The following is a 27,849-nucleotide window of genomic DNA, read 5'->3' on the forward strand; positions in this document are numbered from 1 at the left end:
CAAATCAATATTTTTTTTTTTTTTTTTTTTTTTTTTGCTTATCTATGATTTTGATATTTACCGTGCCAGGAAAACTTCAGAACCGGCGCCATTACGTAAACTGGAAATTTCGCCGCCTCCAGCTGGAGGCGGCTTTCTCGGGCCGATTTTAGATATTTGCGAGTTGAATTCAATGTTAAACTCACAACTAATGAATAAAAATATGCTTCTTGTACTTACTAATATCAATTAAAAGAAAATATAACTCCAAAATTCGATAACAGAAGCACACAATTGTAGTCAACCGAATTTTCGCCGTCATTTCATGTGGCTCAAAACAAAGCTCGACGGTTTGTTAAAATGTTTTCAAGAGACTGTTTATGTGATGAAAGAACCCATAGAATTTGCGAAATGCTGACTTTAAACAAGACTGTTGAAACCAGATAAAACGTCGTCGATATATCTAAATGTCGAATTGAATGGGGAGTTGACGGTGGCGTTATATAAATATGTTCTTGTATATTTTGCTTGTTATGTTAAAAAAAACACCGCGACGTCCAAATCGGAGTTTCAGACATGCACAGCAAATTAAATCATCATCACGTGACATAGATCCCTGAGTATGTCTTGTCATAACATTCTATTTATAAACTATATGACTTTCTGAAGCATGTTTGGTTTCTGCAACCTATTAAAACTTACCAAAATCTGATAATATTTATAGGTTATAGACTTTGTATGGGAAAATATGACGACCGAGTTTTTTGGCGCGTACACGGACCGAGCTTGCGAGGTCCGTTCGCGACAAAAAACGAGGTCGTCATATTTCCCATACAAAGTCTATAACCTTTTTATTATATACTTTCAATTTCATTTAGAAACCAACAATAATTTTATTTTTAACAATAACTTTATCGGTTTAACTGAGTAAAATATGGAAAAACACCAAAAAAAAAATGAAAATTAACTGCGTAGAAATTTGATTGTGACGTAATGTTTGCGGGCCGGAATGTTTCCGGGCATATATCGTGTGATATATGCCCGCAAACTTTTAAAGAAAAAAGAAGAGATGAAATTGAAAGTATATAATAATCATTTTTACTTCATTTGCATACCATCATGATGGTACGTCAGCATCTTATAAATCAATCTGACTTTTTCAAAAAGATTCAAATTCCCTTTTAAGCATAGGTGGATCTCGAATTTCAGTTTACAGGGGCACAGAGAAAAAATCTGATAGACAAGGTATAAATCGGAAATGGATAAAATTGATCACATACGATTAATATAGACAATGACTTTTATCTCCCAAATTCATTAAATTCAAGAAGAAGTGTTTGTGAAGCACTATCTCCTCGGTGATAACAAAGAACAATGAAAAGTCACAAACTTAGGTACAAAAAAGTCCTACCACTCATCATTCATAACTTTTGAGAAAGGTTAAAGTTTTGGAGATTTGAGTCAAGCCCGAAGGTCATTAGGTCAAAGATCATGGTATTAAATAGAAAGTCGTGTTATAAGGATTTTATATCAGGGATGTGACTGAATTCCTCAGAAATCAGAGGAAAACTGGTCAAAAAGGGAGGAAAACACCTCACCCTACCTGGAAAAATTTCATTTTCTGCCACTTTAGATCAAATCCAGAGTGTTTCATTTTTTCGAAAATTCAGCAAGTCGGAGGATTTCCTCTGAAAAGAGGAAAAATAACACCCCTGTTATATACAAAATATGTAACTCTACCTTAGATAGGTCAGGAGATATTGCCTAACATAGGTATTGTTAAAAGGGGGTCATATTCCGAGGTCAAGGTCTCAAGATAAAGAAATCATGGACTTGTCATCAGGAATTGATATAGAAGACATGAATACTCAGGAGATAATTGTTTAGGTTAGATGTTCTTAAGAGTATGTCAAATGTCAAGGAAAATGTCATGACATAAACGATCGGTTTTGTTATAAGAAATTTACATGTGAAATATGATATCCTCACCTTAAGTAGTTAAGAAGATATTGCCGTGATTAGATAATGTTAAAAGTGGGTCAAATATCAAGGTCACAAACTTTTGTACTAAACCAAAAATCTTGTCACAGGAAATGTACATTTGAGATATGAAATCCCTATCTCTCATCATTCAAGCGTTATAAGGGAGGTGAAAGTTTCGGACGGACAAACAGAAGACAAAATTATACCCCCCCCCCCCCCCCCACTTTAGTCGGTGTGTTATTAGAGAATATCACTATACAATATCAGTTGACCTGTTTACAAAATTCTTAATTCTTACAGATTATTCATCAGTCAACAATATGGAGGTAACAGAACCAGATCCCGCTTTCTGACATTATTTGCCGAGTTCAAGGTCCATAACTCTAGAAAAAAATAGATGAAGTGAGCCCGAACTCACAATCAGTAACTCATTCAGTTGATATTCTTGATTATAAGAAATTCTGTTGGACATAATTTTAATTTGTCAGTGGTTATTTTGTAGAATTGTGGAGATTTAGATCCGTGCTGATTATGAACATGATAAACAGAAGACTGTGATCTGAAGATCTGTGATGAAGGCCGGACGTTTGTGGAGATTTAGATCCGTGCTGATTATTAAACAGAAGGCTGTGATCTGAAGATCTGTGATGAAGGCCGGAAATTTGGGGTTACGTTGTGTTATTGTTCTACAAATCTAAGTAAGTACTCAGTAATATTGTAAGACTTTAGATCATGTTTATTCACTGTACACAGGGAAATATTCGCCCCCGTTTTATTTTCGTCCCTGTTGTTAGTGGGATATATTCGCCCCCGTTTTATTTTCGCCCCTGTTGTTAGTGGGAGATATTCGCCCCCGTTTTATTTTCGCCCCTGTCGCCCCTGTTGTTAGTGGGAAATATTCGCCCCCGTTTTATTTTCGCCCCTGTTGTTAGTGGGAGAGTATAAGACCGGGCGGCAAAGTTTTTTTCCTCATTTCTTTTTTAACACAACTGTGTCTTGGCGAATTTAACACGGAGCGAAACCGTCAGCAAGTGCAGAAAGGCGAAAATAACACAGGGTGATATCGTCAGCAAGTGCAGAAAGGCGAAAATAACACAGGGTGATATCGTCAGCAAGTGCAGAAAGACGAAATTAACACGGAGCAAAATCGTCAGCAAGTGCAGAATGGCGAAAATAACACGGAGCAAAAATAATCCTGTACACAGTATCTATATATACATTGAAACATAATACAGAAAACAAACAAATGTTCAATCAGACGTAGGAGCAAACACACATTCACTGTTAATACACACGTTAATCACAAACACCGGTGTAATTAACACAGCTGTAATTAAGACAGTATTGTAATTACCATGGTGTTTATTACCGTGCTCAACATAGAGCTGTGTAAATGTGCAATTAGCGTAGTGTTTAGATATGTAATTAACGCGGTGTTTAGATGTGTAATTAACGCGGTGTTTAGATGTGTTATTAACGCGGTGTTTAGATCTGTAATAAACACGGTTTTATATATGTAATTAACGCGGTGTTTAGATATGTAATAAACGCGGTGTTTAGATAATTATGTAATTAACGCGGTGTTTAGATGTGTAATTAACGCAGTGTTTAGATGTGTAATTAACGTGGTGTTTAGATATGTAACTAACGCGGTGTTTGGATGTGTAATTAACGCAGTGTTTAGATATGTAACTAACGCGGTGTTTAGATGTGTAATTAACGCAGTGTTTAGATATGTAACTAACGTGGTGTTTAGATATGTAATAAACGCGGTGTTTAGATATGTAATTAACGTTGTGTTTAGATAGGTAATTAAATGTGTAATTAACGCGGTGTTTAGATATGTAATTAACGCGGTGTTTCAATGTGTAATTAACGCGGTGTGTAGATGTGTAATTAACGTGGTGTTTAGATATGTAATTAACACTGTGTTTAGATGTGTAATTAACGCGGTGTTTAGATATGTAATTAGATGTGTATTAACACTGTGGAGATGTGTAATTAATACTGTTTATCGATATTGAATTTTCTTCACTCTAGCAGTGTCCCACTCAGCCACAAATAGGTTGTCTCTGATGTCCACAGATAAACCCCATGGGCGGTGTAAATCACAGTTGTGAATGTAACGTAGGAACTGTCCGTCCTGATCTAAGATGTGGATACAATGATTGTAACTGTCTGCTGTCAGGATGTGACTCTGGCTGTCTGTAGTGATGCCAATTGGATCAAATGTTTCCTCGGTATTAGAGGAATGACCAGTGTATCTAAATCGGAGTTTTCCTGACTGATTGACCACCACTACTGCATTAACTTCACGGTCAGCCACACAGATATCCATGTTCCTATTCTCACTGATGTATTTAGGGTAACTCTCGAATGAATAGAGAGGACGACCCTTATCATCAAACTGAATGGTTTGTGTCTCTGTGAAGCCAGAGTAACGCACAACTTTGGACTGTTTTCTATCATTACTGATCATGATAACCAAGAGATCATCAGAAGAGGTACTGCAGACATTGAGAGGTTCCCATCCACGTAGTGTGATCACGATCTGTATCTGTGTATTCTTCACTAGGTTTACAGTTTTATTATTATCGTCAGTATAAACAAGATCTCCGTCCCGTGTCACTGTTATGTCCCGTAGTCCAATGCCTGTCTTGGTTTGTATTGATGTCAATAGTTTACCCCGGAGGTTGAGGAGCTTCATGATTTTGTTATGTCCACGTGTCCAGACTTGTTCATCAGTGAGACAGCTAACGCTGAATAGTCTCTCATACCGAGTTTTTATGGTGGCGGTGAGTCGCGGTTCATCAAGCAGTGGTTTGACTGGAGGAGACGATGCAGCTTCTGGTGACTTCATTGTGTAGCCATGTTTTTCTGATGTGATGGACAATGATGACAGAGAACCAACCATTTTATTGAGCTGATCTTTGTTTATGTTGGAAGGAGATAAACTCGGTAATGTAACTCGGACTTTAGGAGGTAATTGTCGGAACTCACCATTCCTAGATTTGTAAGTAGACGTTAGAGAGACGTCCTTGGTGTTCAGTATTTTCTTCAGGTCCTCAATGATCTTTCTAAGTTCTGTAATTCTCTGTGTAATTTTATCTGTATTTTTATCTAAGGCAGCCAGGTGTTTCTTTTTCACCTCCTCGATGTTGGATTTCCGTCGGTTGACAATGGCGGTAATCTTTTGGTGCAAGACTTCTCCTTGTTGGTCGGCAGCTGTTGTCAGTTCCCCGTAATTCGTTTGTAACTCAGATTTCTCTATCTGGACATCGGACGCCATTTTTTCATATCGGGGATAAATTCTGCTCTCTAGTTCCTTTAAATCTTTTTGCAACATTTCCGTTTTAGAGGCGAATTTTTCCAGAACACCACATAAATTGTGCCCTCTATGTTTTTTTGAGACACAGGTAGAACAGACAGGAATGTCACATTTCTCACAGTAAAGTTCGCCATGTTTATCCGCGTGTTTCGCACATTTTGGGTAGCTAGGAGACTTTCTGTGTAAATAGGACACGACATTGTGTTTTTTAGATGAATCAGAGAGGTGTTCCCTAACACAGGCCTTGCAGAAGTTTACATTACAAAGTTCGCAGTTACTCTCTAGGGGGACAGTTTCACAGAGGTCACACAGTAGGACGTCCTGGGCACTGCGCTGGGGGTGTAGCATTTCTGGTATCTGAGTCACATCACTGTCAATAAATAAAAAAAGAGAAAAATGAAACATTTTGACAGATTAAACAATATAGAAGCTAGAAGTACAACGACATGTTAAAACTAGTCATTCAATGTAATATTCATAAATACATGTTCAATGACAATATGACCAGTAATACACACGTGTTCAATAAAGCTGTACATTATGATCAGTAATACACACGTGTTCAATAAAGTTGTACAATATGACCAGTAATACACACGTGTTCAATAAAGCTGTACAATATGACCAGTAATACACACGTGTTCAATAAAGCTGTACAATATGACCAGTAATACACACGTGTTCAATAAAGCTGTACAATATGACCAGTAATACACACGTGTTCAATAAAGCTGTACAATATGACCAATAATACACACGTGTTCAATAAAGCTGTACAATATGACCAGTAATACACACGTGTTCAATAAAGCTGTACAATATGACCAATAATACACACGTGTTCAATAAAGCTGCACAATATGACCAGTAATACACACGTGTTCAATAAAGCTGTACAATATGACCAGTAATACACACGTGTTCAATAAAGTTGTACAATATGACCAGTAATACACACGTGTTCAATAAAGCTGTACAATATGACCAGTAATACACACGTGTTCAATAAAGCTGTACAATATGACCAGTAATACACACGTGTTCAATAAAGCTGTACAATATGACCAATAATACACACGTGTTCAATAAAGCTGCACAATATGACCAGTAATACACACGTGTTCAATAAAGCTGTACAATATGACCAGTAATACACACGTGTTCAATAAAGCTGTACAATATGAACAATAATACACACGTGTTCAATAAAGCTGACCAGTAATACACACCTGTTCAATAAAGCTGACCAGTAATACACACGTGTTCAATAAAGCTGATCAGTAATACACACGTGTTCAATAAAGCTGATCAGTAATACACACGTGTTCAATAAAGCTGTGCATTATGATCAGTGGAAGTAGGTCATTAATTATATTTTGATTACCTCATTTATCTTATCCAGTTTTAACAATTTCATGGCACTGCAATATGTCACACACGTAAATCCAATATGGCCTCCCTGATATTTCGACCTTCTGTCTACAGGTTTAGTTCTACGGTTTAAATGCACGGTGACAGTCTTTATAAGCTACATGTATGTAGTTTTAAAGACCCAGTTTATTTATTTTTCTTCATATCGCAAAATTAAAGGGAAAGGCAAGCTTAACCATATAGCTGCTTGTATGAATAAAGTATTACTTACTGATATCGTAATTGACAGCCTTTAACAACCAAAACCCCCTGCTTAAGAATTAAATCAATATTAATCTATCATGCATTTTGAATTACCCACCGCTAAGAGAGTGGCCATTGAAGTTTAATTTATGACGTCACACCGTCTATTCCGGTTTATTTCATCACCAGCACTGTAAACATGACAAATTACGAACAGTTAAGTTTGAAGCCGTATAGATTTGAGCCCGCTCTTTTGCAAGAAGAAATTGAGGAAAGAAGACATTCAGTCAATTTGCAGTGCAGGCAGACGGTAAACGTTTCTTCATACAACCTCGACTTGTCATTATGCAAATGATGGATCCACAGTTTACGTAGTCTTTTCTTTACAAATGACTTGGTTGGGTCGAGAATTTCGAGGAAAAAAACTTTTTTCACATCCCCCTTCGCATTAGTGTAATTAACTGCTTGCCAGGAAGGCATCAACCTATTTATTCGTAACATCTACCAACATGCACATCTTTGATATCACAGGTACTTGGGTTAAGTTAATTGGTAAGTTAAGGAGAAATCGCGGACTGTTACGTTTATACAGGTGATTAGGTATAAGGATATTCTGCTTTCCATTTTTTTTAATACAGAGATTACCTAAGGATATTCTGCTTTACGTTTTTATAGGTGATTAGGTAAGGATATTCTGCTTTACGTTTTTACAGGTGATTAGGTAAGGATATTCTGCTTTACGTTTTTACAGGTGATTAGGTAAGGATATTCTGCTTTACGTTTTTACAGGTGATTAGGTAAGGATATTCTGCTTTACGTTTTTACAGGTGATTAGGTAAGGATATATTCTGCTTTACGTTTTTACAGGTGATTAGGTAAGGATATATTCTGCTTTACGTTTTTACAGGTGGTTATGTAAGGATATTCTGCTTTACGTTTTTACAGGTGATTAGGTAAGGATATATTCTGCTTTTCGTTTTACAGGTGATAGAAATTTGATTGTGACGTAATGTTTGCGGGCCGGAATGTTTCCGGGCATATATCGTGTGATATACGCCCGCAAACTTTTAAAGAAAAAAGAAGAGATGAAATTGAAAATATATAATAAAACAATATATTTGTTGTAGATTGAGTTGACTGGAATAATGAACCTCCAGATATTTTATGTACATACAGCGTGTATTATTAAGATTCTGCTTCAACATCACAAAATGTATTTGATTTTATATGTATTCCAAGCAGTGGACTTTCATCAATAAGTTAATAAAATATTTCTTTAAGACAATGTCTTACTTATAAATGTCTAAAATTTCGTCTGCTACAATGTCCCCTGGTCACCCTTATCAGTGGTGGATTTAGGGGGGGGGGGGGGGGAGTCAGCCGGCGCGTGCTCCCCCCCCCCCCATAAAATTTTCAAATTTAAGGTAAATCGTGGTTTAGAAAAATGTACTAAACGATAAAAGAAGCAATAATTTCTTCCACTCCCAGAGAAATGAATAACAAAATCTTTTGATTTCTTGAAATACTTTATTGGGAGAACTTAATTTTTTCCAAAAAAATCCCTTAAAATTTGCGTCATTTTTATTAATTTCACCTTATAAAAAAATGATAGAAAATAGTACAAATGAGACATTTCTCAAGCTCTATAAAACCTGTAAAATCCAGGAGCTTCCGGGGGCTTCACCCCCCAGGGCCCCCACCAGGGCTTCGCCCTGGACCCACCGGGGGCCTCAAGGCGGCCTCCAGACTCTCTGCCTCATAAAGTGCCCCCCCCCCCCCCGTAACCACGATTCCTGGATCCGCCCCCTGCTTATGTAAACAACGGATGAATTTGGCAACTTTGATATGGATGATGAGGAACTGTATACCTTCTGCTAGACGATGACATTTAATCTTTAGCATAAAGGCCATTCACAGCGATTCGTTGACTCTGTTGGGTCATCCTGCAAGCCTTTTGTGATTGAAAATAACATCCAAAACTTTGATATTCCTATTTTGCTGTTTTATTTACATTCTTAAAAAATGTAATCTGGTACAGTTTTTCCAAGATAGTGGGTTTTATCTAGTTTTATAGTAGATACATTGAAACTGTTCAAAAAAAAGTTTAACAAGGCTACAGTTGGAAACTATATGAGCACAAAAATCTAGTGAAGTTTTTGTTGGGTGTAGATTATGAAGTTCACAATGCTTTGTTTGATGTTTGATGTGGTAAGTTTGTTGGGTGTAGATTATGACGTTCACAATGCTTTGTTTGATGTGGTAAGTTTGTTGGGTGTAGAGTATGAAGTTCACAATGCTTTGTTTGATGTTTGATGTGGTAAGTTTGTTGGGTGTAGATTATGACATTCACAATGCTTTGTTCTTCAATACTCAAAATATTCCAACAATAACGTAGCAGACGACGCCAGAGGGGGAAAGAATCTGTACCATTTTACTGAGCGTTTACTAAGCCATAAAAATGATCATTAATCAATTAAATTTAAGTATCAATCACTTTGGGAAGTTAAATTTTGCCTAACAAGTACAATTTATCCCACATATATAATATTAACCACACCATTATCATTGCCCTCCCCCTCCCTTCTTTCTACCCTAATATTTAAAGTATCCACCCCCTTGTAAACAAATACTTTCATTTTATTATATTCAATTCTTCCTGGTTAGTTATAACTTTCAAATATTTCAATCAGGGTAACATGGTATAGACTAGAAAGAAAACATACATTTTTTCAAGGACTATTTAATGTGATAAACAGTCTAAAACATGAAGCAAACTACAATATTGTACATTGTCCTTTATTTACAGTACCAATATCAAAGCTAGCAACCCTAAGTATTGATTCCTTTAATTTCAATTAGTTATATTTCAATTTTAAGAAAGTATAAGACACCCTTCATCTCTATGAGAATATGAGAGGATCTGAAAGCCTTGGCCAGGAATCGAACCCGGTCCTTCCACAGTAAAGTAGACGTGCTAAACCATTACACTTCCAAGGCGATATGTGCTCATTATCTTGACGAGAGTGAAGGATGCTTTTCAGGAATGTGCTAATGACATTAATGAATTATTTTGCAATAATCAATCTTGGTTATATCAAATATGAACAATTTGACAACTTATGTCTTTATCTAGAAATGTTTAACATTCTCCCTCTGCTTTTACAAGGGCCTGGGACCTTCAAGTTTATGTAATATCATATTTTAATAATACACAAACTAGGCAGCATTAGGAATGTTATTTTTTATTTCACTGTCCAAAACAAATTATCATAATTATATGAGAAGTCCGAAATAATGTTCCATTCAGTAATCACGACATTGTCAGAAAAGTTGGTTATTGAAATCTTTAGTGTCCAAGAGTGCAGAATTCCAAAGCAAAGAAGTTTTGTAGTAATCGAAAGTTATTTTCCTTATTGATTTTTGTCCTTCCTTTTTCCAATACCTCTACTTTTTAGGTCAGCTACCCATTCCTGATGCGGAATCCCAGCTGTTGTTGAACAATAAATGTGACCGTAATACTGTGGATGGTGAATAATTTTCCTGTCCTGTCCACATTTCAAACACAATTTAACATCAGCCATTTTAACATACTTTCTTTTACACTCTCCTGCCATCTCTGCCTCAAGTTTCCTTTTTTGGTAAAATTTAGTTGAGTATGGCAACTTCCTCATGTTGATTGGTGGAGTTGATGGTGTATCCAACGTCTGAATTGATGCTGTAGAAGAAACTAGGGTGAACTGTGTTGAATTAGAAACTGGAGTGAAGTGTGTGATTTGAATTTGAAGTGGCTGGTTATTGACTGGTGTTGGTAGAATTGGGACTGGAACAGGATTTAATAACACAGGTTCCTTTGGGAATATCTGTCTCCGTGCCTTTTTTCTTTGTCCTGAAGTATTTTCATTGATTACATATTGTATGGTATTAGCTGAACCAGACGGAAGGGATTCTGGTTTTTGTAGAGGTGGAGCAAGTGGTTCCTGTGCAACTGCAGGTGCGGATGGTAACTGCAGCCCCTGCTCCAATGTCTCCCTTTCACGTCTCTTTCCTCTGGCACTGAACCTAAATGTTAATAATGTTATAACTTTAATAAAATGCATAATTCTGCTGAAATTGTAATATGAACCATTCAAAATTACCAGTGTTGTAGACTCTTAATTTTACAGACTAAAGCAATAAAAAGTCATTGATTGAGCAGGCAATCTTTCTTATCTTTTATAGTGGCAATTTTATATTAAATGGAAATATTATACAAGAATTACTAGCTTACCAAGCAGTCAGCGTTCGATGGCTGATATCTGACAGCTGCAGTTTTGTCTCCCTCATCACCCTTGGGCAGTTGAACAGCATCTCCCTGATGGTGTTGTATGCTGTTATGACCAAGTTCCATCTGGCCTGACGTCTACCATCCTTGGATGTTAAGGATGGATACCTCATACAAAGCTTTGAAATTAGGGCCTCTTGGTATCTATTGCTGTCAGGCCAAGATGCAGGGCCAAGGTGAGGAGCAAGGGCACAGCTGAATTAAAAAAAAAAAAAGAAATTTATTTTTCTAAATTATGGAAAGAGAATGAAATGAAACTGCATCTAAAGTAATCATTATAATATCACATCCAACCAATGTGATGTAGATGAGTTGTGTACGAGTAAGATTAGAAATGTTAAGTTTTAGAATAATCGGTAATATACCGTTTCACACTTTGTACCCCCGGCAGCAATTATGTCCGTGTCTGCTTAGGAGCTTTGAAGCGACCTTTAATTAGCTGAGGTTTGTACTGGTCCCTAAACTTAGTGGGTGATCTGTCCACCTCAGCTAATGCTTTCCACAATGAAATGATGTGGTCTGCCTCCGAATTGGATACTGCTTTAACAGTTTTGTCGTGGAGGTGGTAAAGGTATTCAGCCATAGATACGACATGATCATAACCGCCAGCATTATAAGGTCCTTCAAAGCCCTGAAAAAAGAGATAAGAGAAATGGAAGGAAAGTAAATATGATAAAGAATGTAAATCAAATGCATACACACGTACATCTAAATTTGGAGTAGAAGTGTACCTCAGAGATTGTTTCTGGAGCTCTGGATGCAGATGCAACAGCATCAACAGAGGCCATATGAGGCATTGCACTGCTCTGTTTAAGGGACTCCAGAGAGGGTGCTGAGAACTCTGTGTCGGGCAGGTTACATTCCTGGGGTAACTGAACCACTGGAATAAAGGGTGTTGAAACTCATTATTTCTTAATAAGCAATTTTGTGTTAAGTTTCTAATTAAAATGTCTGGAGTTAACACATCAATGAATTATTCAAAAATAATGTTTGATTCTTATAATTCCAATTCCAATCATGCAGTTATCAAATTATCCACCATACAAGTATGATAACTTACAATTACGTGATGGCCTATTCTTCTCCATTGTCATTTGTGCAGAAGACTTTTGAGGTGGGGGAGATTTTCCTGGGGACAAAATGGGCTGTGCAACATTTATGGTAGGATCTTCAAAGTCCTCAAGATCCTCAAAACCCTCATCTTGGATTTCTTCCTCCTCTTCTTCAGGGTCTGCTGGTTTTTCAACCTGAAAGGCTTTTCCCGTTTGATTGAATATATATTCTATTCCAATCAGTTCTCCTAAAACATAAAGCATAATCATCCATAAGATTTGATCCCATGTGTATAATGATGTCAACATATTGCATATCAATCATTTATGAAAAATAATTTCTTAAAGAAGAATCCATGTACTTTACGACAAGATACATTAAATCATATCAATATTATGTACCCGTGTACTGCAGAGGGTCTTTATGTTGTTGGAATATCCTCTGACCCAATACCTCCTCTGACAGGGAGTTGGTAAAGTGCCTCAGCTTTGAGGAATAAACCTGCAGATCGGCCTGGGAGGAAGTTGCAGCCGTTGTCCTGTCCTCATTCCAGCGCATTAAACCCTCCAACAAGTATGCCTGAAAGTTGTTGGCATTGGCACTGGTCCCTGTAGAGGAAAACAATATTTTGACTTTGAATATCATTGTTGGACAAATTGTTATATGAAAGCAAAGTTCATAACAAAATAAACTTACCAGGAATGAAGCGAGCCAGATGGAAGGATTCCAGTGAAGTGGAACCACGGGCACATCTGTATACCGGAAGTTCCACTAAGCCTTTCTTCAGGATACCTGTCTTTGTATATAGAGGCATGTTGTCTGGATCCTGGAGGCACTGAATGTGGTTCTTCTGAATCTTCCATTCCTCCCATATCCTTTCCCGATGGAAAAGAGGCACACCCATGGTATCCTTCCCTTGGTCCCCATCAAACATTTCAAGAATCTGTTGGAGCAATCTGATGGTTTCCTCTGTCCCCTGCGTACGACGTCGGCAATGTTGGGCCATCTCTTTACGGGTTAAGCCGTCAAGGACATCAGCCTCCGTAACGTCGTACTTTCCCTCTAGCACGAACTGACTTCTCTTTGCTGTCTTCAGAAGAGCAAGGTCAGATTTATCCCATTGGAATATGGCATGAGAGAGTTGGCCCATGAATGCTGCATACAGACGGTGGGTGTCTGTAGTAACACATGTAGCCAGTCGCCGCATAAAATGCCATATATCGAGGCGTATGAGCAAATCTGGCCATGCACTTCTGAAGATGTCCATGGTCTTGTGCTTCCCACAACAGTGACTGTCAACGTAAAGAAGCACTGGAGGGCTGACATTGGCAGTCGTGTATCGGGAAACAATGCCTTCCACCAGTTTACCAATGCCTTCTCCTTCTCCAACTGTCAGGACACACTGAAGCACCTGTCCGTGTTCATTGCTGACACTTGTCGCCCAGCCTTCTGTGCGTGATGCCTCACCTGCCAACTTCTTGGTAAGCTGCAGGAAAAAATGAAATGTACAAGCTTCATGTTCATAATGAAAACAAGAGGCCCACTGAACACTAGTGAAAAAGTATCACTTCTCCGAAGGGCTATGCAAATCTAGAAAACATTTCCTGTTCTCAATATCTAAGCTAAATCTCTATTTTTTAGCAACAGTATAAAACTTCACTGCCCTCAAAAGTGCATACACTGATGAACCAATTGCAATAGACACAAAACACAAAAGACACTTCACACAATGTTTAAAGTTTTATCCTTTCTTACATTTAAACTGAAGTATTAGCATGAAGAGTCAATGTTAAAAATTAATATACATGTTGAACATAATGAAGTACCTTTTTGGTGGAATCAAGCTTTAAAACCCTGCCAAAGACTGAGGTAATGGAAGCTTTCACTTCAACCAAACGCTGTGAGACTTCCTGGCAGTACACCCTAATGAACCACTGGTACTTTGGTACTGGAATTTGTCTAGGTGGTTCATCAAAGTTTACTGGCGCAACCAATCGATTATCACAGGCTCTACCATATACCTTGCAGTCCGACAGATACTGCAGTTCCTTTGTTGTCCAAGCAGTATTGTGAAGCTCAGTAAATTTTTTTTGTAGTTGGCTTGGGCTATTACCTGCATAAGAAAAGAAAAAAGTTACTTGTAATCCTGCCATATGCCATGAGTAGTATAAGAGGAATAATATTGTAAATTTGAAGATTTATAAGTACTAACATAAGCTTTAAAGAAAACCGACTTTACTTAAAAATGATAAGATCTCAATTTAAAATCAACAAAATAAATCGTATTTACACTATATAACCAATCTGTGATCCCGATATGCATCACTATTTATGATACAGATAGTATGTATGAATAGTTTTAACAAAATCTAGTTTTACATGAAATAGGAGTAACTGATATCTTACCAAGACCACGTTGGTGTAAAAGGAAGATGACTCGGTTGTCACAGGCAGTTTTATACAAAATCTGAATAGGGAACTTGGATCGTGTTCCTGGATCTAGCTGATTTTGAAGATCCTGTTGGGCATCCACAGGAATAAACGATGACTAAAGTACCTGTGATTTAATTTTTAAAAAAACATTATAGACTAATTGTGGTTTAATTTTTTAGAAAACATACATATAGAGTAATTGAAAAAAAAAATTGCCTTTTGGCATATATGCTTATTATATATCATCCTATCTTTAATGATTTTATCGATTTGTACTGATTTGAGAAACTATTTCAGGATGCAGTGAGCCACCTTAAAGCAAATCCATCTGTATGATAAAACTTCAACGATTTACCTATCTAACTTTGGTTTGCTAGTTGGAATAAGCTGTGCCGTTGGTGGATGATACCACAGCCGATCAATTTTTCAATCATCCAGCACTGGTTTTCCTGTTGCTGTGGTGGAAAACAAAGTTCTGGATATCCATGGTATATCCACTTTTGGTATACTTGATTTCCAGCTCTCAACAATAGGAAAAGCTATAAGACAATAAATAAGAAATACTTAATTGTTCCCAAAGAACATAAACAATGAAATATATCTTCATTTACATAGGTACAACAGTAATAACTTATAAACTTACCACATTCAAAATTTATATTTATAGCATTTAGTGATAGCACTAGATAACGAATCTAAAACAGTTTTAAGATACCAGGTGCAGCTGCCTGGAGAGTAGTTGCAATGGTCCTTTTTGGTGAAGCAATGGTACAGGACACAGTGGAAGTAATTGTGGCTACATCAGAAGTCTGATCTATTATTGAAGGCAAAACCAAAGAGAGATGTCTTTCAGTATGTTTCTCAATGGAAGGCACATCCTTTACCAAGGCAACTTCCTCAATTTGGGGATTTTTAGTGACTGGTGCTGTAAAAGAGTTGAAAAGAAAAAGTACATTGTATACCATAACCCTCATCAACAATCAAACTATTAAATTAGCATTAGACCATCTAAATGAGTGGTAATGTAGCCCAGTGGTTTTTGAGAAGATTTTTAAATGACCCCATTCCATGTTTGCATTTCTGTGGTTATCTCCCTTTTAAAGGGGACATGGCTCTTTATTTGAACAAACTTAAAAGCCCTTCACCCAAAGATGTTTTTTGCCAAGTTTGGTTGAAACTGGTTCATTGTTTCTGGAGAAGTCAAAAATGCGAAAAGTTCAGACAGACAAACATAGGGTGATCAAAAAATTTGGGTTCAATGTAATATTGAAGTCGCCACCTAGAATCAAATTCTGAGAACTCTCTTTTTCTAAGTGCTTTAAGATGTTGTTTAAAAATTCATTCTGTTCTGATGGGTTATCCTTAGTTGGTGCATACACATTTGATAAAATAAATTCTGTTTTATCTAATTGTACAAAAACTTGTAGAAATCTACCAGCATTGACACATGTATGTTTTAATATCTTATACTCAACATTATGTGGAAATAAAATTGCTACACCTTTACTATTTGATTCTCCATGATTAAATATAATATCCGAGTTCCATTCGTTTATCCATTTTGATTCATCTTGTGCAGTTGAGTGTGTTTCTTGTATATAAAGTGGCCTTGAAAATTCTCTTTAAAAAATGTAAACAATGTTTTTCTTTTACTTGGTGAGTTTAGGCCTCTTACATTTAACGATATGCAGGATAAGTTAAAAGACATTACGATTTGCGTTGAAATGTTTAAAGCACACACAGTAGTTCAGAGTAAATTCGTGATAAAATGGGTTCCATGCACATGTATTCGATAGACTGAACTTGTTTGGAGCCAAGTAAATAGCAGTGGGGGGACCCCGAACAAAAGAAATCAAAAGGAAAAAACACATATGTACAGATGAATATACTGTACGTAATCAAATGTACAACTGACTAAACTGAACATACTTGACCCACCTTGTGAAGTTTTCACATCTGCATGTGCGCTTGCCTAAGTCAAGCTAGCGGACAATAAGTTAGCGGACAATAAGGATTTTTCCTAATATTTATCGCTTAGAAAATGTACGTATAACGAACCCGACAATAAAGTACTCTCAATATACGGCGCCTAGCGCCTAAACTTGGACTTGTGCCACTTAGCTGACCACAGGGCATTTTAGGGCATTGACTCCCCTAATGGGATCTGACCCCAAAAGGGTAAGTATAGGCACCGATTTTGGGCACGGAGGCGCCAAATATACCTTATCCAACTATATGCGATAGGGGTCTAGGTACGGCGCCTAGCACCTAAACTAGGACTTGTGCCACTTAGCTGACCACAGGGTATTTTAGGGCATTGACTCCCCTAATGGGATCTGACCCCAAAAGGGTAAGTATAGGCACCGATTTGGGGTACAGGGGCGCCAAATATACCCTATTTTTACTATTTGACTATATGCGATAAGGGTCTAGGTACGGCGTCTAGTGCCTAAACTAGGACTTGTGCCACTTAGCTGACCACAGGGCATTTAAGGGCATTGACTCCCCTAATGGGATCTGACCCCAAAAGGGTAAGTATAGGCACCGATTTGGGGCACGGGGGCGCCAAATATACCCTATCCAACTATATGCGATAGGGGTCTAGGTACGGCGCCTAGCACCTAAACTAGGACTTGTGCCACTTAGCTGACCACAGGGCATTTTAGGGCATTGACTTCCCTAATGGGATCTGACCCCAAAAGGGTAAGTATAGGCACCGATTTGGGGCACAGGGGCGCCAAATATACCCTATCCAACTATATGTAATAGGGGTCTAGGTACGGCGCCTAGCGCCTAAACTAGGACTTGTGCCACTCAGGTGACCACAGGGCATTTTAGGGCATTGACTTCACTAATGGGATCTGACCCCAAAAGGGTAAGTATAGGCACCGATTTGGGGCACGGGGGCGCCAAATATACCCTATCCAACTATATGCAATAGGGGTCTAGGTACGGCGCCTAGCACCTAAACTAGGACTTGTGCCACTTAGCTGACCACAGGGCATTTTAGGGCATTGACTCCCCTAATGGGATCTGGAAGCTTTAGATGAAAGCTAAATTTAAGAACCAGTATGTTATAATTCATGGAAATTAAATATCCGGAATAATACACTTCGTGGAAAATAAATATCCGGATTAATACAAAATATTACATGTTCTGTACATTCTATGCATAACGTACTTACGTGGAACTACTAAATAGAGTTACACATGTATAAAAATAAATTTGACATTTCATCAATATTTCATCAACTACTCTGAAGGCCAGGGATGGTAACAAAAAGCTGAAAGGGGGAGGGAGGGTTAATATCAGTTGGCATTGATCAAAATAATTAAAACTGGTATATATGCAAAAATAAACAATATAAATAAACAATGTAATTTCTTTCACCGCTGGGAGGTGTATGGAATCGATAAGTGACTATTTCTAAGTTGTCGATATCTTTGTCACATATATATAAACAATGTCTATGTGAAGTTTATCAATACACTGTCGATGTTTACCCCAACGTTTCACCTCGGTGCGCGAGAACAATGTCTACCGCGAGGTTTTCCATAATTTGGAATCTACGATAGCCAAGATATTTTCCGAAGAATCTAGAGATGATACATGTCATGTCTGTAACATGGAGAGATTGGAGATCTTTAAGAAGTCTTCTCCCAGCCCCGTGCTCACCATCGTCGTTATACCCCTCGTGGATCAAACCGTTTTTGTCTGTGAATCGATATAGCAATATATTGTGATCTGCGTTTGAGTAATTTGAGTCCATAACAACTTTTTATAGACGTTTCTGACCTGGTTAAAGGTCACTGTGGTAGATGCCGCGATTTTAAAATCGTTCCTTCTGTGGAGGTTTCTAGTGTCGACATCTGGATCTGTTGAAGTGCCTCTTTTTCTGCTTGATCCATTAGCAAAATGTTTTCAGGCTTTGGTTTTAAAACTTTTTCTTCGTACATGTATGTGTTTCCGTTAGGAAAAACTAATTGTCTCCTACAAAACGTGTTTTCACATTTTCTTTCCAATACCGCTTACTTATTTCTTGGAGTTTTTTCCGATTTTCAGCTACCTCTACTGGTCTTTGTGGGGTAATGTAGAAAGGTGTATTTGATTGTTCTGTAGAGCCAGACCCTTCTCTATTTCTTTTGTCTTTCTGTGCTTGGAGATGACTTTCTCCTTATCAGTAAATTTCTCTAGTCGACCCGCAATAGTTCTTGGTCTACCCGGATTTTTAGGCCCGTTTCGATGTATGTTTGCAAAAGTCGTTTCGACTCTCAGGTATTCTTTAATCAATTGTGGGATTTCCTTGAAAAGATTTTCATTCTCTTCTTCAGGTAAATTATGAATGAGTAAGTTCTGCTTCATTGTGATCTCGCTTTGCTGTTTTCTGACGGTTCTGTCTAAGTTAATAACTACAGATTTTAAAATATCTATATCTTCTTTCAATATTTTGTTCTCTTGCTTCAGCACCTGAATGTTTCCTGAGTCCACTTCTTGTTGTTCAGCAATATGGGAGATGCGGAAGTCGAAACCATCTTCCTCCCACAGGTCATTCTTAATGTTCTTTATATCTTGAGATAGTTCTTTGATCACTCTGAGAGATTCCGATAATTCCCCCCAATGTTGTTTGTATATTAGGTATTGCTTGCATCGTGCTTATTTATCTCCTGTGTTAGCGTAGGTGCGATGGATATACCGGGTTCTGCGACATTCACTGGGCCGTGACTGCTAGCACTGTTTGGGGCTGACGACTTCTCACGACTTCTACCCAGGCTCATTTTAAGAAATTTCGAACAAAATCACTATATTTTCAATTTCACAAGTAAAATCACTTTCCAGGTATCCAAATTAACTTCTGAAAGGTTTGGCTCAAATATATGTAATCCCACACGCAGAAAACTCACATTATTTGGTCAAAATGTTGGAGCTCAGAAAAAACATGACTACCTGGCTCTGATCACGTGACAAGACAATGGTTATTCATACATCTTGCACTGCCTAGTATATGTATACTGCTCTATTCATACCAGCTGACAATGTCTGACAACTCATGTTCTTTGTTAATTTATCTATACAAACATTTATAATAACTATATCATATTGTCATTGCATCTAGCGATGAATACCTATATTCCATTAATTAGTGTTAATTAGCGTAAACACCTTACCAGTATTACGCTTCAGTAATCTTTCACCCTTTCCACAATAACACCCATAGCATTAGGAATGATCCCAGTTTCCGCTTTCCTATGTACACTGTAGTGTATTTGATGTGCTATTATTCCGGAGTTTGTAATGCTGTTCTATATAGTCCGGATATTATAATCTGTAACATTTTGGGTTCTGTATTTAGTTCAGTAATAACTGCACGTGTTTTACCTGTCTCAACGACTGGAGCCTAGCCCGTGCACACACGGCTACGAACTAACTATACAACATACATATTTGTTGTTTATTTGCATTTTCTCTTATTTTTTTTGACAGAGATGTTCATAGCATGTTTTTACCACACGCAGATCAAATGTCCCTATGAACGGTTACCATCATTTCCTTCATTCCCATACCCCACCTGACATCTGAAATCTATCATAATCCAGGTATAACCTGATCAATGGGTGTAGACGTACATACCCCACCTGACATCTGAAATCTATCACAATCCAGGTATAACCTGATCAATGGGTGTAGACGTACATACCCCACCTGACCCCACGGTATACATCTGAAATCTATCATAATCCAGGTATAACCTGATCAATGGGTGTAGACGTACATACCCCACCTGACCCCACGGTATACATCTGAAATCTATCATAATCCAGGTATAACCTGATCAATGGGTGTAGACGTACATACCCCACCTGACCCCAAGGTATACATCTGAAATCTATCATAATCCAGGTATAACCTGATCAATGGGTGTAGACGTACATACCCCACCTGACCCCAAGGTATACATCTGAAATCTATCATAATCCAGGTATAACCTGATCAATGGGTGTAGACGTACATACCCCACCTGACCCCACGGTATACATCTGAAATCTATCATAATCCAGGTATAACCTGATCAATGGGTGTAGACGTACATACCCCACCTGACCCCACGGTATACATCTGAAATCTATCATAATCCAGGTATAACCTGATCAATGGGTGTAGACGTACATACCCCACCTGACCCCACGGTATACATCTGAAATCTATCATAATCCAGGTCTAACCTGATCAATGGGTGTAGACGTACATACCCCACCTGACCCCACGGTATACATCTGAAATCTATCATAATCCAGGTCTAACCTGATCAATGGGTGTAGACGTACATACCCCACCTGACCCCACGGTATACATCTGAAATCTATCATAATCCAGGTCTAACCTGATCAATGGGTGTAGACGTACATACCCCACCTGACCCCACGGTATACATCTGAAATCTATCATAATCCAGGTATAACCTGATCAATGAGTGTAGACACCTCTACGTATCGGGCCAGCGTGGGTGTATTTTATCATATTGCTATACTTCCAAAATCTTTATTAAACTTGTAATTTGATTCGTTAGTATCAATTTAGTCTTACAATACGGGATAAACTACCTAACAGTTGTCATATTCATTCTTATAAACAGTGAACTTGGCACATCTAACGTCCATTACGATGAAAATTCACTTAAGGTAGTACTCTACATCGTCATAATGGCTGACTTCCTTTAAAAACATGGATGACAAAATCGATATCAGCAATATTTGACTTTTCCTTTTCCATTTAAATACCTAGCCGAGTAGCTCAGTAGGTTAGAATATCAAGAATATGTAATTTGAAAGGAGGAGTGGAAATGTTTTTACTACAGTTGAACAAAAAAGATTTACAATGTTTACCTTTGTTCTATACAGAAATGTTTAGTGCTTGGTATGCTGTGAAGGATAATATTGAGTACAATGAAAGTACAAATGATGTGTTTAATTACTGTTTGTTTTTTAATCCCAAAATTGTCAATCAAAACAAGACACTATTGTGGAAACATTTCATAAAAGCGGGGATCACACATATCAGAGACATTTCATATGAAGTGATACCTGGATTTTTACCTGCATCTTTTATTGTAGAAATGATACATGAATGTGATACTGAAATTAGTGCAAAACGCATCAAAAATGATTACTCAACATTATTATCGATTATTCCAAAAGAATGGGAAAATGTTATTCAGCACAATGTTTATAAAAAAGAAGCATGTTTACCAATTTTTTCACTTTGTGTCGAAAATACAAAGTATGATTTTTCTTCATGCACTGTAAAAATATTTTACAAATTGTTGATTCAAAAAGTGTTTAATCCTCCAAAGTCAAACCAATATTGGTCAGAGAAATTTAAAACAAAAGATACAAAGATGCTTGACAATAGATGGATTGTACTTAAAGAAAGTGGAAAACCTCCTGATGTTGTGGAGCTTGATTTTAAAATTTTTCACAATGCAATTTTTACGTATGAAAAATTGTTTAAAATTGGTAAAACAGATTCAAACAAATGTCCACTTTGTTCGGTAGAACGTGAAGATTTAATACATATGTTTGTATATTGCACAGAAATACAAGATTTCAAAAGCGAGTTTATTATATATCATTTGGAAACATTGTTGAAAGATTGTGAAAATAGTGTATACAATGTTTTAGATTTTGATGAAATATTTATGACTGCTTTTCCAAATGTTATGAAAAATGTTAACACATTTTTTGTTAATTTTTTTCTGTCATTATGTAGATTCACAATTTACAGAAGGAGACAACTATTGTTGCAAACTAACAAAAGAATACATTTGACAAGTTTTTGCAAATATTTGCTTAGACATTATATTTATTACAATTACCATTATTTGTGTATTGAGAAAAACAACAGAAAGATGTTTTTTGAAAAGTTTTTGAGGAACAATCCGCTATTGAAAGAAACAGATGGGATATTACTGTTTACCTTTTAACATGGTTTTATTGTAAAATGTTAAACCAAATCTGAAACTGTGATATTCATTGTGATGACTGTGTAAATTGTATGTTGATCAATAAAAGATAAAAAAAAAAAAAAAAAAAAGAATACGACTGCTGAACTGTAGATCGCAGGTTCGAGTCCAGCAGGTGTTTTAATTTTTTTTTCAGATTACCTTCTACTAAAACTGTATTTTTTGACAAAATAAAGTAAATTTGAAAATTTTCAAATTCAAAATATTTTTGTACATATCCTACACTTTTCATCTACATCAAATTTCTCTGGTGTAGCATACCTCCTTAACTGTTTCCTTTTTAACAAAACAATTACATTAGATAATGCATGTTTTTGTATTTCTACAAGACTTCTGAATTTCTGGAGACTTAACTAAAAATTTCTCCTATAATAAAAATATTTTTAAACATGTCCATCATTTTATCACCGCATCCAAAAGATTTGTAACTTAATCTTATCGAGTTTCGTTTCTATTTGTAAAGTGGTGGAATTTCTTGTTTGGAAGTTATTGTATATTCATTTCTTTCTGACCGTTATAAACATGTATTTTGTGCATCTGTATATTTATATTGTGAATATGTTTATGAACTTATGTTATTACATCTCTTCAAATGTTTATTTATTTATTTGTTAAAGTTTTTTCTTTCATTTTTCTTTGTCATGCAACAAGGGCAAATGTACATTTACCATTCAAAGTTAATTCAAAGAAACGGATTAATATAAGTTGCTACAACTTGCTTCCGAATCCAGTGTGCACATTAATATGTAGCCAGGTGTTGGATCTTGGATCCACCTACTTGTTGTTCGGGTTGTTTTATGTCCTTTGTGTTAGAAAGAGTGTATGAGAGAGAGAGAGAGAGAGAGAGAGAGAGAGAGAGAGAGAGAGAGAGAGAGAGAGAGAGTGTGTGTGAGTTGTGTTCACATGCCTACTAAAAAAAACATTTTTACCTGTCCACCCCATACCTACGCACACCGTCAAGGTTGAAGCACGTAACTTATGAAGCAATTATATTGTGTAGGGTTATGCAGACTGGTAAGATTTATCTATTATCATATTAATAGTTCAGAGTTTAATGCTATACATTTGATATAAGAAATATTTCCAAGCATGAAGTTAATCTATAGTTAGTGAACTGCATGTAAAGTATGAATGTTAAGTATTTTGTACGAATGTACAAGGTGGTGGATCCAAGATCCAACACCTGGCTACAGTGAATATATATGTTGACATGTTCAAATGAAATAAAGTTTACATAGGATTAAACATTCTTTTTCAAGAATTTATCGATGCGAAGCACTTTTATGTTAAGTTTGTGAGTAAAATGTCCGGAGTTTACACATCGATAAATTCTTCAAAAAGAATGTTTGATTCTTATAATTCCAATTCATTCACTTTATTTACAATTGCAAAAAATTTAATAGTTTCCCTGCACTATGTTATTTGCTTTCAGGCGTGTATGAATACATCGCGTTTTCGGATTTATTGATGTATAAACTCAAAACAATTGTAATAAATAACATTGGAATTATAACTAAATACAACCAACAAACTCATTTTTTTTTTTTTTTTTTTTTTTTTTTTTTACGTTGCCGCGATTTTGACGTTTCAAGTTCACGAACTTTGACGTAGTTTTCTGTGAATTGTGACGTCGAAAGATATATAAGGGCCCTTTTCTCATGATGCAAGTCATATATATATATATTATATATATACGAACAACAGTGAATTGTCAACTTTTCAGGACAACCTGATAACAAATAAAAAGTCTACACGTTAAAATTATGGAGTATAATATGTGGCAATAGAAAAGTCTGTTCTAATCGAGCGTCACCACTGAACTAATCAGTCATATGATTTACCCGTCACACTTCAGAGAGAGAGAGAGAGAGAGAGATCCGTCACACTTCAGAGATCACGTTGATGACAGGTTTGCGGCTTTGTCGATTGATCACGTGTATTTTAATATCAGCCGGAATAGCTCAGTTGGGAGAGCGTTAGACTGAAGATCTAAAGGCCCCCGGTTCAATCCCGGGTTCCGGCACGGAACAATCCGGCGGCTGATACACAATTTTTGTTCTGATCGGTTTTGGTAAATCCATACTCGCAGTTTTATCTGATACAAGTTTAAAAAGTGTATTTAATAACTAACAAATAAAATACATAGGTCATCAGACTTTTTAAGATGTGAGACATACATGAACAGAATCACTCAGAAAATTGCAATTTTTCTGAAACAGCGTTATCAAAATTCCATAAAAACTGGCTATGGCGATATGCTAACATTCATAACAAGTTTATGAAACTGTGTGTTCACAAAAATATACAAAATGTTTTTAAAAAAAATAATAAAGGTTTGTAAACATTATCGAATTATTTACGAATAAATATTGTTTAAACTAACTTGATGAAGAAATCAATAAAAACAGAGTTATTGCCCCTGGATTCAATATTTTGAAAAGTATCATTCATTATTCATCTATAACTTAGACTTTTGAAATAGTTTATTTTTAACAAGATTTTTTATAAAAACTATAGGAAAAGACTCCACCAAAATTTATTTTCCTATCATGCATAAATTAAAAAAAAAAAAAAAAAAAAATCATTGATTTTGCAAAATCTGATGACATCACAGGAGGGTGGAATTACTTTAATGTAAATTTGATGATCGGATCCACTCTGACTTTTATCCCGCGTTTGAACGTTATTTGTAGGGCATGCCACTTCCGGATTACAATAACAACTAAGTAAACAAGCATGGAATACTTCAATTTGCTATCAAATTCCTGCATTTAATTGCTATCTTTGAAAGAATGGAATCACTACAACCATTTATAGGAAAATGAATTTCATTAAATTGTGTGAGTTGCCGAGGGAAGTGAATCTAGGGAATATCTTGATGATATCGGTGAATCTTCACGCCTTGCATCCAATGGTACGCGTCTAAATGCGCCTCCCCCCCCCCCCCCCCCCCCCCCACCATCTAATTTACACCCAGATACTAAGCACCAATAGTGACTTGGATCGTCATCGTAGGAGTGCGCATAGCTCTTTACGGACCGTCTGCTAACGCAACACCATTTGCATCGATGTAAACTTTGCCCTACAATTGGTTATTATCACGTGACGGTGGTGTATAAAAGTCAAATATAATCGGTCGTTCCGGCATGTCCCGAAAGTTCCGTATTGACGAAGTTCATTTTGATTGGACAATCACTGCCCAAGTCGCCAGGTATGCGAGTTGCACGTGGTGGCCGTTCTGTGAAAATGCCAATGCAATTCCAGGATTTGGTATTCAGTCATGCGTGTAAAAATGTCTTTTACCCATGGAATGATGATTGTGAATTTTTTTGTAGTTCAGTGGTGTTGAAATTATGTTCATTATCAAATGTATCCCTTGGGGATCCGGGTTAGAATAGGTCCTCAGTATCCCCTTGCTTGTCGTACGAGGCGACTAAATGGGGCGGTCCTTCGGATGAGACCACAAAAACCGAGGCCCCGTGTCACAGCAGGTGTGGCACGATAAAGCCCCCCCCCCCCCCCTGCTCAATGACCATAAGCGCCGAGCATAGGCCTAAATTTTGCAGCCCTTCACCGGCAGTGGTGATGTCTCCATATGAGTGAAATATTCAATCAATCAAATGTTTACAATTATTTTGCATTATCAAGTGGATTAATGAACTTCTTGGACTGAAACTGAATTGTTGATTTTATTAGGGAGGGAGAAGAGAGAGAGAAGAGAGGGAGAAGAGAGAGAGAGAGAGAGAGAGAGAGAGAGAGAGAGAGAGAGAGAGAGAGACTGTCCTACTTCGGTGTACAATATATCATTTCACAGAAGGAAAGAAAATTGATCACTGATATAATGGTAAGCTTACAAGCATTAAAAAATTCCAGCTATTTAAAAATTTGTTATTGACAATATATTAAAAACTTACAGGAGCTGATGCTTATAATTGAATTTTTACAACAGGAAGAAAAAAATGGAAAATTGGATTCTTCAAAATTTCTTGCTCTTCAAAATAATAATTGAAAAAGATGAATGGAAACAGCAATAAAAAAAAACCCAAACAAATGTTCAAAGTCCTAATGTGGGGGTGAAGGGTTAAAAGAGTCTTTTACTTTGACTGCCTCAATAATTTCCCCCTACCCTTCATTTGCTTATATCGTTGGGGGTGGGATGGGGTGGTTAGAGTCCTCTACTATGAGTGCCTCATAATATCTTCATTTTCTTAATTGGTGGTGGTGTGTGTCTTCTACTATTGTATCAGAACTTTCAAGCTGGGGTCAAGTTTGGGGGGGGTGGGGTGTGGGGTTGTCACCCAATATATTTTTTACTTGCATTACAAAATAACGGCCTCTCACTTCTGTCGGCGCGGGTTCGAAACCTGCTCGCGCCAGTAAGTGAGAAAGTTTCCCAGTTTATATTCGGAAGGTCGGTGGTCTCTTCCCAGGTACATTGTATCTGGTTTCTCTCTTCCACCAACAAAAACTGGGCGCCACCAGATAACTGAAAAATTGTTGAGTGTGGCGGAAAACATAAAAAAAAAACAACAAACAAAATAATTAAAAAATGGATATTGTTATCAAAGATGGGGGACAGACACTCTTGTCCCCTCCCCTTGATTCTATGTACCTTTGTACTTGACCTTTGTATTTGGGAGAGGGTCTATATAGGCTATGGCTGTTTCCCAATCCTGTTGAGTTTCTCAATAAAATATGTTTAAATAAAAAAAAATTCTATGTGCTTGATAACTACGCATATGATAAACTCAATTATTACATTTTGCATTACTATACAATTTGCATCGAGTTCAACGCAGAATGTAATAAAGCAAAATGGGATAGATATATAAGATCTATTGAGCGCTGAATTAGCATAAAATGAAGAAATCGAAAATAACATTATTTAAAGATATGTTTAATTTCTAATTATTGCGTGCTTTAAATGAATCAAATAAATCTGTATTATCAATTAATGAGAGCAATATTGAGTTACTGTTCTCTTATATTGAATTAACGATATCATTTGTCTTAATAAGAGCGCGATTATTACAAGACCATCGTTTGAATCCCCCCCCCCTCTCTCTCTCTCATCCCATACACTCGTACAGTGTTGTATATGCAAGCTACCTATGCACAAA

At 36.9% G+C, this 27,849-nt stretch overlaps 2 protein-coding genes and 1 non-coding gene across 3 annotated transcripts; 1 reads left to right on the top strand and 2 right to left on the bottom strand.

The window, feature by feature from the left end:
* Nucleotides 1-2,683: 2,683 nt before the first annotated feature.
* Nucleotides 2,684-7,014, bottom strand: LOC125666146 (uncharacterized). The gene is made up of 2 exons (XM_048899276.2): nt 6,675-7,014; nt 2,684-5,660 (listed from the first exon to the last, which is right to left on the bottom strand). Exons 1-2 carry the CDS (start codon nt 6,677-6,679, stop codon nt 3,974-3,976), a joined length of 1,692 nt encoding a protein of 563 aa, XP_048755233.2. The 5' UTR covers nt 6,680-7,014; the 3' UTR covers nt 2,684-3,973.
* A 3,115-nt stretch (nt 7,015-10,129) lies between these two features.
* On the bottom strand, nt 10,130-16,840 carry LOC125666143 (uncharacterized). Its single transcript, XM_048899270.2, has 12 exons — nt 16,650-16,840; nt 15,427-15,636; nt 15,067-15,250; nt 14,685-14,835; nt 14,105-14,391; nt 12,975-13,764; nt 12,680-12,886; nt 12,286-12,525; nt 11,957-12,105; nt 11,591-11,856; nt 11,172-11,420; nt 10,130-10,963 (listed from the first exon to the last, which is right to left on the bottom strand). Exons 6-10 carry the CDS (start codon nt 13,543-13,545, stop codon nt 11,620-11,622), a joined length of 1,404 nt encoding a protein of 467 aa, XP_048755227.2. The 5' UTR covers nt 13,546-13,764; nt 14,105-14,391; nt 14,685-14,835; nt 15,067-15,250; nt 15,427-15,636; nt 16,650-16,840; the 3' UTR covers nt 10,130-10,963; nt 11,172-11,420; nt 11,591-11,619.
* Nucleotides 16,841-24,679: 7,839 nt separating this feature from the next.
* Trnaf-gaa (transfer RNA phenylalanine (anticodon GAA)) lies at nt 24,680-24,752 on the top strand. Its single transcript has one exon. It is a non-coding gene; the product is annotated as a tRNA-Phe (tRNA).
* Nucleotides 24,753-27,849: the final 3,097 nt, after the last annotated feature.

Source organism: Ostrea edulis, chromosome 10, assembly GCF_947568905.1.
Source record: "Ostrea edulis chromosome 10, xbOstEdul1.1, whole genome shotgun sequence".
NCBI lineage: Eukaryota > Metazoa > Mollusca > Bivalvia > Ostreida > Ostreidae > Ostrea > Ostrea edulis.

Coding starts and splice junctions, on each gene's coding strand:
- LOC125666143 (XM_048899270.2), bottom strand. CDS start 13,545: ATGGACATCTTCAGAAGTGCATGGCCAGATTTGCTCATACGCCTCGAT. Junction 12,887..12,974: donor TCTGGCTCGCTTCATTCCTG/GTAAGTTTATTT, acceptor TTTCCTCTACAG/GGACCAGTGCCAATGCCAAC. Junction 11,857..11,956: donor CTCCAGAAACAATCTCTGAG/GTACACTTCTAC, acceptor CTCTTTTTTCAG/GGCTTTGAAGGACCTTATAA.